Source organism: Chrysoperla carnea, chromosome 4 (genome assembly GCF_905475395.1).
Source record: "Chrysoperla carnea chromosome 4, inChrCarn1.1, whole genome shotgun sequence".
NCBI lineage: Eukaryota > Metazoa > Arthropoda > Insecta > Neuroptera > Chrysopidae > Chrysoperla > Chrysoperla carnea.
The window spans coordinates 11829017-11841833 of record NC_058340.1 but is presented as its reverse complement, the minus strand read 5'-3'; the positions used below and the strand labels follow the sequence as shown (position 1 = coordinate 11841833).

General features: G+C 29.3%; 1 protein-coding gene across 1 annotated transcript in view; it reads left to right on the top strand.

Annotated features, from left to right (window-relative positions):
• LOC123297861 (lachesin-like) overlaps nucleotides 1-12817 on the top strand; it is a 547758-nt gene that overhangs the window by 247988 nt on the left and 286953 nt on the right. Inside the window, exon 4 of the mRNA XM_044879670.1 lies at nucleotides 2348-2475. Coding sequence (XP_044735605.1) covers nucleotides 2348-2475 — 128 coding nt within the window. The remainder of the gene's footprint in view (nucleotides 1-2347; nucleotides 2476-12817) is intronic.

Sequence of the window (12817 nt, the reverse complement as noted above, 5' to 3'; positions counted from 1 at the left end):
TATAAAATAATATAGAATTATAAAGGTTCATCATCATTTATAATTTTAAAATCATCAAGTTAGAATCTTTTGTATCTTCGTATATTATTTATTTATTCACAAACCACTCAGATTATAAAATTTTGGTTATAACCGAAACTGCTTTACTCTATTTAATGAACAAAGAACTAGCATTAAAAACGAAATGGAAGTTTTAATGCTCAAATTAATGTTTTAATGACAATCATAAGCAGGCTTAAATTCACAAAAATATCAGTAGTCTCTGGAATGACTAGACGATTATAAGAGTACTAGCGACCCGCCCCAGCTTCGCACGGGTGCAATGCTGATACTAAATACACTACAGAAAAACTGTGAACGTTGTATATAAAAACATTTGGTTGAAATTATTTGTACCTTATTTTCAACTTTGATGATGAATTTTATTATAATTTCCTAAACGTAGACGAAAAACAATAAAATTTTTCGATGTCGGCCTTGGTTTCCGAAATATTGAGAGCTAAATAATTTTAAAAAAATTTCAATTTTCGATATTTTGAAAATTACTCCAGATATCGAAAAATTTTAAATTTACCTTTTGTCTTTCATTGTCAAGTTATAACAAAATTCATCATTAAAAATGAAAATTTATATTTTGTTAAATTTGTGTTCCAACTACCGTGCCCATACATCCTTAGTTAGTCAGGCACATCGATTTTTCTTGAGTTCAATAATTTATTAAAGTTTAAACTTTAATTTAAATAGTTTTTTTTTAATTTCCATCAACTAGTTTTGGAGAAATGTATGAAAACATGTAATATATCTACCGTTTTCACATAATACCAATGTTAAACATACCTACTTTTGAAGTCATTTATTTATTTAAGTAATCTAAATTTTCAAAATTTATTTAGACCTAGTCCAACTTCATATAAAAAGAATTAAGTCTTTTATCCAAATTTGCCCTGGTGCTCGTACATCCTTAATATAAAAATACTTGAGACATTATGCAAATTTGCAAGTGTACCTATTACAAGAACAATATACATTATTAATTCCAGTTTTTATTTTTATCTGTTCTACCTAAACGTCAATAACTAATTATGGTTATTATCATAACAGTCACTAAGGGATGTTATTCCTTAAATTTGTATATATATATAAGTGTACTATACTTGAAAGAATCCACTTCTTAATTCCCCAATGCTAATAATGAAATTAAGTTTTACAGAAGTAATGAACATAATAAAGAAATAAAACGACGTTGTTGCCGTCACAAACTTATTCAAGTCAGACAGTACTATTTACGTTTAGAGGTAAAAGGACAGATGTGTTGTATCAACATATCTTAAGGGATTCAAATAAAAATTTAATTTTAATATAATGGTTCAACGTGTGTCCAAATTGTTGTGTTTTTTAAAAATAAATTTTAAGAAAATATCTTAGTTAGTTAATCATTGTTACGTCACAGTTATGAAAAAAGATTTGTTTTTTCTATTATATTATATTGCAACTTTGTTTGTAATTAGTTAGTTCTGTTAAAACTTTGGATTATTTGAGAATTTATTGCAAAGATACATATTCTTCCACAAATTCAATTTGCAATAGATTTTCCAAATATATTCTCAACTCATACCTATGAGTTCAGCAACCACTTTTCGCACTTTTCTTGTTATTTAGATAGTTCGTTTTTTGGTAGTTCGAAGTATCAATCGTCTATTTTTCCATATCAACTGACTATTGTGAATTGATTTGCTATTTTCATAGCAAATCCAGAATTACAATCGCTCATGTTTGTCGTTTCTATGAAAGCCATGTTCAATTTTTTTTAACCGCCCACTATACTAGATACGTTACATTATGATAACTTTTGAAAGGTGTGTTTCGTTATTTTGAAACTCCAGTTCAAGTGATCAACATAAATGTTAAATTAATAAATAGAGAGTCAAAGTGGTGGAAGATTTTTCTAAACATTCTTTGAGCTTTAATGAGAATGTGATGATATTTGATTGAAACCGTGCGCGTATTCGGTCACTGTGCCTACAAAATCTCAGATGTTCTGTATAATGATAGCCACGCTGACTGCTCCCACATTTACTACTTTTCGCGTCCTTTTTATAGGGTGGTACCAATGGATCAAAACTCTGACTCATTGAAATCAATTGTTAAAATTACTCCAAAAAAAGAAAAACTATCACGCTTGAGGTTAGAGACTAATTTATTAGTCTGGTATTATTTTAAGAGGTATTATTTTCAGCCTTCTCCAAAATAGAGGCGTGAGAAGGACACCACTCTTAACCGAATTTTTGTTTGTTTTTTTGTTTTGTAAATTTAATTTTTTTAATTTTGTTTTTTTAAATATTTTCAGATGATGGGATAACTACAAAAATACTAACTGAAGAACCAGAATTTGAATCACCAATAGGAAATTTAACAACTCCAGTGGGTCGAGAAGCTGTCCTATCATGTTCAGTTAGAAATTTAGGAAAATACAAGGTAAGAGTTTTTTAATTATTTTCAAACAATAACCACGTATATTATTTCTATGAAACACTTGAATTACTGATAAAAGATGAATAATCATTAGCTCGACGGTAGTTCGAAAAAGTATTTAAAACTTACATTGCCCGATATAGTCTTAATGCTATTCGATTGCTGGATGATAGACACTTGGAACGACCCCAATCCAAGGTAGACACATTTGAAAGTGTCAAAACTAAGCTATTTACTCTAAGTTAAAATTTTTGTAAGTTGCCAGTAACACTCAAAATAATAACAAAATGCCGACAAGATAGCCAACAAGATAACTATAAAAAAGATGACAAAATGGTGTTTTGATATGTTATAAAAATGAAAATTGATAGAGGAGAAAATTGCTTCTAGCAAAGTCAAATGTTGGTTTTTAAAACAATATTGTTTCATTTTTCCACATATGTGATATTTTCCGCTGTGCGATATTTCTTAAGGGCTGAGAAGGGATAAGATCGCTTCCAGTTCCAATAACCAAATAATGATTTTTTATCGCAATTTTTTCCGAGGGGAGAGGTCGAAACTTAGGAAAATATAAATACTTCTATTGTAAATCTTTCGAATTTGAAGTTATTCACATGACTTTTTGAAATATATAACAAAATATTTTCATTTAATATAAATCATTGGTATTAAACTCTAAGACCATATTTTATGAGCAACGGTACCTACCCATAATATTACATAACTATTTATAATACTCACGAATAGGTAGAGATTCTCAGAGATTATCAATAACACGCACTTGTGTACATTCGAATATATCTTTACATAAATCAAGGATATAACATTACGAAATAGTTTAAAGACAGTAGGAGATACTGTAGGACCATGTATCAAATTTTACACTTCCGTTTTTCAAAGCCATTTTTATACCATGCAGATATGTAATATGCAAGGTATACTAAGTTTAGTTCCAAGTTTGTAACGCTTAAAAATATTGATGCTATGAAAATTTTGGTATAGGTGTTCATAAAATCACCTAATTAGTCCATTTTCAGTTGTCTATCCGCTGTCTGCCAACACGGTAACTCAAAAACGAAAATTCTCATTCAGTCATTCTCTCGGTTGCTTGTCTTCTAGCAAATTAACCCTGTCTTGCTATAGTTGTTGTCTCACAGATATCGATATCTGTTATTCTACTATAGACGGAGTATTACACCTTACCTTATATGTATGTATAAATTTATTTATTTTATGTTTGCTGAGTAATGAGAATTAGTGAAATACTGAGTGTTAAACATTTTTAAAAATAGTGAGTGAAAACTATCTAACTTTTAAAGTCTTAACATTCTCACTATTTTATTTTATGATTTCTCTGTGAACACCCTATATTCATGGCTTCCTATATTCCAAAGTTCACAAATTATTTTAAAAATTGATTTTGGTAGATGACGTATTTCTTTCACATGCTTTTTGTCACCTGAAGTTACGTGTGAGATGAGAGTATGTAGGTACTGCTTGCACTAATGGATGTATTATTGTGTCAAAAGTCCAGTATAAAACCAAAATTTGTGTTTATGTTATATGCTACTTTCAACACAAAATTTGCTAACTTAGATAATATTCTGAATTTTCCATTTAAAAATTTTCACACAGGCTTGTGACACACAATAAGCAGCCTTTTTTTTAAAAATATCTTGATATGTATTTTAAGCCCAATTTTTATAAGCCAGCTTTGTGTATATAGAAGCAGTTACAAAAATACGTAACGGATTATTCAGTGTCGAATTCTAAACATTAAAACGAGTCGATTTAAAAATATTTAAAAGGCTGCTATTTGAAAGTTTGTCTGGATTTGGAAAAAAAGAATTTTTTTTTAGAGATCTACTTATTTTGTAAGAGATTTGCTTTGAGGATTTTATAAAATATTACATTTCTCTGAAAAAACAAAATGTCAGATAGGATATATTAAGCAGAAATAAGTTTTTGCACATTTTTTTTCTTATCTGTAAAATCCGATACAACATAGGCCGCTGCATATCTTGTAACATCCTGTATAGTATTCATATAAAGTTTAATTGGTCCAATTAAAAAAGTTATCGAGTAAAATAATAGTAAATGAAAAAGAGTAAATCCAAATAATTTATTTATAAAAACAATAGTAAATGGTTAATGAATTTTGATAAAAATTAATCCACAAAAATTTGTTATGAAATTTTAAATATAAATAGAATTTTGTTAATTTTTTTATAATCATTAACATATAATATGATGTAGAATATGGAAAAGGAATTTAAAGAGACCACAAAATGGTATCCCGCTTTGAATTTTAGTGTCTTTCAGCTGCGTGATTATTTCCTTTAATAAATGTTTAATGAAATCAACGGTTATGTTAGGTTAGGTAATATTGGCTGTCCACGGAAGACGCACTTAGACTATAGGACCCATTTTGATACCATTATGTGTTACCAACTTTTTGCTCATAAGTTCGGCTCCGGAAGTGTACTTAGATGAGAGGCTTCATGCATACAAGTTCATTATATTAATTTTTGTTGTAACGTCATCCAACGCCACTACCTTTGTATATCGCGTACGGAGTTGGTTTCGCTTTAACCAACTGAGGCACTGGGTTCCAATAACTGGATTTCAGTTATACTCTACCAGAATTTACCAATTTTTGCTTTACTCGTATCTTCCAAATTAGGCCTCAGATCCAAATTTGGAAAATAATTTTTTTTTTTGCTCTTGATGAGCTTATTTTGGTAAGCTTTATTTTTGCAGTCAATAACAGAACACGGTGTATACTTTTGTACTAATTTCACTGTTGTACTAACAGAAGAAACGATCACCCAAATTTTTTCAAGTAGCATATAATTTACTAAATATGATAAAAACTTTCTTAACTCTCAATATTTTCAAAACCCTATGTATGTTGTAATAAGAAAATCATGTTTACTCGATTTTGTTTTGCTAATTGGTGTCATCTTTTCAAAACAATTAATTATATTTCTAAACGACCTTTGTACAACCCATAGGATGTTCAATATACACCACCTATTTCCAATTAATTCAGTTGTTACGATGGTTTTAGTTTTCATTTTTTACCCTGTTATGTTTGAAATTATTTAGTATCACAGATGTCTATGTCCCCACGTTGATCGCAATACCGTATTATTTTTAAAAACAAGAATAAATTGCTTCGCTTTACCTGGTTTTTGTTCAAAAAACAAAATGTCGTAGTCAAGTTCAAGTTTTTGAACTATGATATTTTACCCCATTTCTTTCACAATTGCTGTTAAAGGCCACTCACCAACCTCTTTTTGCAGAACTTATCCCTTGAATCTGTTTTTCAAACGGAGTATTTTAATTTCTCTATAATTTTATTCGTTTTATGATTCTATGAATTATTTATTACAAAATTTACAAAGAAAAAGAAATTGTTTAACATATTTCATAGAATTTTCTATTAAATGACGTATTCATGCTACTATCGTAAAATTAGAGTAGTTATCAACATTTTAATCATCATCATCAGTATCATCATCGTTGTCATAGTTTCGTTGCTAACTTTGTATTAATATAGTTTTATAACGAGCAAATAGTTAGAAACAACTAGAAAGAGTCACTTGTAGATGGTATTTGCATATAATAGTATAAAAGGGAGTGTTAAGTACCTGGAATCAAAACCTATATTTATATAAACAATCTCTTTTATTATTAAAAACAAAAGAACGTCTTGTATCAAAATACATTTAAAATTTAACTCTTACAGTATAAATGTAGCGAAAAACTCATTTTAATAAAAAAAATACATTTTATTTGCTATTAGTTTACGCTAATTACCTATAGACGAATCATTTTAGATAAAAAAAAGCTAAAATGAAGAATTTTTATGTACCTCCACCCATAAAGCAAGTTTTTTTTTTTAATTTTCAGGAAGGTCCATATATCAAAATCTACATCTAACTTCTTGCCGCTAGAAAGTTTGGCCATTGCTATGGGACTAAAAAGCCCATTATTGTAATAAGTGATTTTTTGAAAATTTCAAAACCTTGAAAATATGCAACAAAAGGGGCCAGAAACGTACATTTGGGGGTTTCGATATCGTTGATCACTATTCTGAAATCAGAATTTCGATATACTCCCCCTTTCCTGGGGTAATTCACCCCGCTGGTCCAAAATGAATATTTTCAGAAAATTGCAGTGTTAGGTCAACGTGAGACGAAAAAAACCAAGAAGGGGGGATAATATCCCCATTTTTACTTCAGAATCGTGATCAGTGATCCCATAAACCCCTGAGTATACTTTTTTTTATAAATTTTGTTGAATATTTACAGAATATTGCAATTTTGAACCAGCGAGGTAAATTACCCCAAGAGAGGGAGATTTTATAGAAATTCTGATTACCCCGAAAACCCCCGTCATGTAATTGAAATATCAAATGTAAGAAAATTTTGTAGGTCCGAAGTTGGTTGGGTGGAATTTTTCGACTATAGAGGAGTTGGTTGAGTTCTTAAGCTTTAAGCCCTTGCGTTCAAAAATAGGACGTTCTGTCTCGATAAAGAGTTACAGACTCAAAAATAGGAAAATCTTTCAAGAAACTAAGAATCTAAGATACACATGACTCGAGGTACCACACCTTACCCTATAGAATTACTACTTAAAAGTTTAATATATTTTCTAAACTAGTGTGCAAGTATAAATTTAAAAATAATGGTACTATAGAAAAGTATTTATTTTGATACTTAAAAATAAAAAATTAAAAAAAGAAAAAAAAACAGTTTAGGAAAATTGCATTATGTCAGATTTGATAAATGACTTTAAAAAAATAATGTCAACCACAAAGATAATTTATAAGTTAAGTGTTTTGTTTTGTTTCATATATTTACGATGAAAGTGTAAAGTTCTCAGTTAGATGTTTTTTGTCTGATGTCTGTGTTTAAACATATTCGCACCGTGCGTGGGTTTTATAAAGGGCGTTTCCATGGTAACGATACATTACTTTAATTATAGAATTGTATGGATGCATATACAATTGTTTGGATTGCATTTATGACTTACATTGAAAATTAAATATTATTGTCTCAAAAATTTAAATGAATAATTATGATAATTTACATTTGAAAAATAATATTTGTCAATTTGATTTCTTATTTTCACAATTTTTTATGGATTAATTTTATTTAATAAGTGTTTATCAATAATTTTAATTTGACATTTAATTTAACATGCAAAGAATTGCAAATTAGTCATAACAGCCTCCTTTATCGCCAAAATTTTTCCCTACCATAACTACGCGCACAACGAATACTCTAACGTAATTAGGTTTTGAGAGCAATATAATTTTTAACAGGTAGCGACTAAGTGGAAAGGTAGGATTACATTTTGAAGAGGGCAGTTTTAGGTACAATCAGTTTAGGAACATTAGAGTGTGACTATGCAACATATTTCATGGACCAGGGATCAAAAGTTTAAACCACCCTAACAAACGAAGAAATTTTTATAGAAAGCCAAACATTAAAGTTTGAAATAATGATAGCGCTTTTCAAAGAGATAAAAATAAGCTTTCGGATTTTTATTGAATATTTGTAAAAATTATCATTTCACTCCCTTTAGACATCTTAAACTATAAAAATTAAAAGCTAATTTTTATCACTCTTCAAACCCTTGACACAAAGTGTCATTGGGTGATAAAAACATGAAAGAGCATGTTTCGAAATTGCTGTTTGTGATCCCAATCCGATCATTTTGCTTGGAGATACTGTTTATATTTTTGATAATATTCGAGCCAAATTCTTTGGTGGTAAGTATAGTTTCATTAAATACCTATATAAATATATAATATTTATATCAAAGATTATAAAATTATGAGAATATGAATTCTAGTTATTTTCTGCATCAGGTGGATTTAAAGTTAATTGCATCTTTTGAAAGGATATGACTGTAATCATGTTATGGAGAAGTGATGTGTCGACTTTTACGATATTCATAGAAATTCCTGTTCTTAGTTAAGAGATTCACAGAAATTCATTTGTCGTTAGGTAAATTATACATTACATTTGCTCTTTAATTTTATGGATGCCCTATTTGACGGAGGGTACGTCTAATTTGCAAAAAAATTTACCAGTAAACGAGATTTAGATTCTAAACGGTAAGAGATAGAATAAAACTTTAAATTAGAAAGTTTTTGCTAAAGCATTTTCCGTAGTAAGTGTGTTTTCTTTCGATTAAATGCAGTAATGACATGTTTTTAAGTCTCATTTCCTCCGAAAGCTGACGATTTTGAAAGAATATTTTATACAAAAATTGTTAATTTTTTATGAGGATCAACTTTCTAATTTAAAGTAGTATTGTGTTTTTTACCGTTTAAGATCTAAATCTATTAGAGAAACTTTAAAAGGTAGGTCAAATTTGATGTCATGATGCCCCCATCAAACCCTACAGTTATTTTCAAGTCATTTTATAATAGGTGGTGCCTCTGGCGAGATATTCAGATACGTAGATTATAATGGCCCAACTTGTTTATCCTAAATTCATTTTTAACGTTTTTCCAACAAGTCAATTTTTTTTTTGCCAAACGATTGTACAAATTATTTTATTCTTTTGAACGAATTAAAAGAATTTTTTATATTAATAAAAACTTTATTTTTTATCAATTTAACTTCAAATTATTTTTCTATTATATTAAAATTCTCTTCGAATGAAACACAACATGTGTATTATTGTTACAATTTTCTGAAGCTTTTGTTTCTAACAATTGAATGAAACAAAAGAATGGACAAAACAATAACCATGTAGATAGTACATAATAAAAGCAGAAAGTTTCTATCATACAATTTCTATAATAATGTTCAATGAATGTGAATTGTTTGTTTTCTGACTTTTTTCTTACAACATAAAATTAAAAATATTATGTCTATACATCACACACACACACAAGTATACCCACTGAAGTACGGGAGTGCTTTATAACAGCTTTTAGAAAAATGTATGTATGCCAATTTGATTATTCGATTTTAACGATAAGATGTCAGCACGCTACCACGAGTGAAAAAAAAGTGTAAACCATACTTTAAACACTCAGCTGATTTTTTCATTGAATAAAAAAGCTAAAGATGCCTACTTCATTATACATCTTAAGGTGCTGTGCTATATTGGCTCCCCGAGTCTTTTATTATAACTCATGTGTTATTCTGATGTATGAGCTATATTATTGTTCAGTTTCATTCAAATCCATTCGATAGTTTTGTGTGAAAGCGTAACAAACAAACAAACATATAAACAAACAACCTTACTTTTACATTTATAATATATAGGGATATATTATAGTAAGTTATGGGTTGATTTTTTTTTATCCGAGAGAATGATACGGTGAGTTATATGAATTTAGTAAACCGAGAACTTGGGCCCTTCGTTAATCTGTTTCATAGGATATTATTTCACAAAACTATAAACGTACAGAACATTATGTTTACAAATATGTTTTGTTTTTGTGTCGCATGCCATGAAAAATAACTTATTGATTTTCTATTTGTAAGAATTTTATTGTGTTAATAATATAAAACTGTTGTTTGTAGGTACTATCGCGATCAAAAGTATAGTGTACTGTACATTGTTCAAATATTTACCGTTGGATCGAACTGGTATCTAAATTTTAGTTTCCAAAATAGTTATTAGAACAAAAGTTTTCAATATGTCTCTGAGGAATAAGTTTGTAATAGATTCAGTACAAATATAATGTTTCTGTTATTTGTTTATTTTGAAATAAATATATTCATCGAATTTATTTTTGCTTTAATAGTTTCTTCTCGAATTTGTGGGAATAAAAATATATAATAATAATATAATAAGCAAGTTTTACATCCACATCTTATATAGCAAGTTTTTTTTCTGTCTTATCCTTATCCTCCTTATTCCACTCTCAAATTCTATGATTCACCCCTCATTTTCAAGCCTTTTATGTCTAGGTTTGGCGAAAAATATACTCACAGTCTAAAAATATACCGCTTAGGAAAAAACACGCTGGACAAATAATTTTGAGGAAAAAATATCATAAATTTATATAATAAATTTAAATAATAAGTTTATTAGGCAAACATGCCAGTTTGCCAATTTGATGTTTGTTGTTTTTAGCCATCGGTACAGGGTAGTCACAGGTTACGGTTACTACGGGAGCGGAATTCCGCACAAGCCGAGCTAGTTATTAATAAATTAGTTAAGATATGCATACGCTTTTATCTCTGGACGTTGAGAACTCTTTTTTTTACGCGAATCTAACGTTCTCCTTTCTTAATTAAAATGGGTGTCACTTTCGATATTAATCGAAATATGGCTTGTGATATCTTCAGTAAAAACTCAAAATCTGTTAAAACAATTTTCTTAATTAGTTAATCATTCAATTACTTACAATGTAAAAACTTAAGGGGATCGCCCAGTGCGACAGCCCATTTTTTTAACATTTTTTTGACGAATAATGAAAAGATATTTTGAAGTTTTTATCATTTATTTATTTTTATTCTAAAACTATGTTATAAAAATTTCAAAGAAAAGTCTTCATTGGAATGGATGTTGTACCACTCCTGAAGATACCCGCCTCAAAAAAAGACGCTAACTTCCTATACGATTTCTACTGATTGGCTTATCTGAAAGAAAAAAATAATCGGAATTTTAAGTCCAAACCCCTCGACAAAACAAACAAACAAACAAACATCCTTACTTTCACATTTATAATATACAGAGAAGGGTTGTACAACTGATTCATAACGCACACTTATCAATCTCTGTTCACTTTTGATACAAGTATATATGTCTTTCTTTTCGGAGATGATGTGACTAAAAACTTAATAGAAAACAAACGACTGTATTCAATTAAATACAAGTTAAATTTTCACCTTCAGGTTTTGTTTAAGGTGAATTATATGTATTATAGAGATTATTTAGTTAAAATATATGGTTTGTTAAACAATATATATTTTTAAGCACGCACATATCCAACCGAAGTTTGCATAACCCTTTTTTTTCTTTTATTTTAAAATGGGTATGAAAAAAGATAAGAAATCAAATAAGTTTTTTTTTATTTTTTTATTTTAAATTAAAACTGTCAGTTAAACATAGTTGACAAGTAAAATAAACAGTTTTTCTATGTACTTTCTTAAATAATAGTAAATGTTTTGTGTTTATTCTTTTTGCTATAGGATGGTCTAAAATAGATTACTCGATAACAATCAAATTTTGAGAGACAATATTTTATATTAGAAAATAATAATAATAATATTAATTGAGGGAGATCCCAAGATACAAGAGCAAATGATTCAATTACTTGAAATGAAAAGTATAGAGGTCGGCCTAGAAATAAACCCTAGTAAAACAAAATTAACTCCATAATGATAGACATATGATTAACTCCATAATGGTGGACATAAAAAAGGATGATATTAGTTTTGAATGTGTTCAGGAGTATACTTATCTAGGACAAATAATTGCTCCCACTGATATGAAGGAAGTCGACAAACGAATAGCAAGTGGTTAGAGAAAGTTCTGGGCACTTAAGAAAATAATGTATAGCGAAAAACTAAGCAGTAGAATTAATAGAAAAACATTTGACAAGTGTATTGTTCCTTGCATAACGTATGGGTATATGTCTTGGACACTCACTGAAAAGCATCGCCTGAAGCTAGTAAGTTGCTAACGAGCTATGCAGAGAGGTATATCTGGAGTAAAGCTCAAGGACACGATTAGACATTCGAAATAAGGAACAGAAAAAAGTATCCAATATACTATACCGTATTGATCACCAAAAATGGGGTTGGACCGGCCAAATGTAACGGTGTAATGAAAATAAGTGGAGCAAACAGGTTACTTTATGTTACCCAAGAGACAGTAAGAAAAGACATGGTCGCCCAATAAGAAGATGGGATGATGAAATACGCCTCATTTTGGAACCTTACTGGACAAGGGTTGCAGAAGGCAGAATACAGTGGAGACAGTTGGAGGAGGCCTATGTCAAAAGGCACATCGAATTGAGAGATGTTATATAAACTTTTAAGAAATGACCTACAATTCGGAAAAGAAAGGCTATTATTATTATATTATTTTAAATTAGAAGGTGTTAATTAATAATAAGTCTTAATGTTCCTAAATTTAACTATACAACTCACTTGGCGGATCGTTACCCCGAAAGCAAACTCGGACTTTCCAATGTTGCCAACACAGTGGCAATTCAGATGTATCGAAGCCATCTGGTCAACTCCTAAATCTCCCTTATTGAATTTAAAAAATTGAAACGATAAATGTGTATCGGCCTCTGTAGCTAATACAAACTAAAATAGATAGTCACTTCCACTATTAATGTGTGGTTATATATACA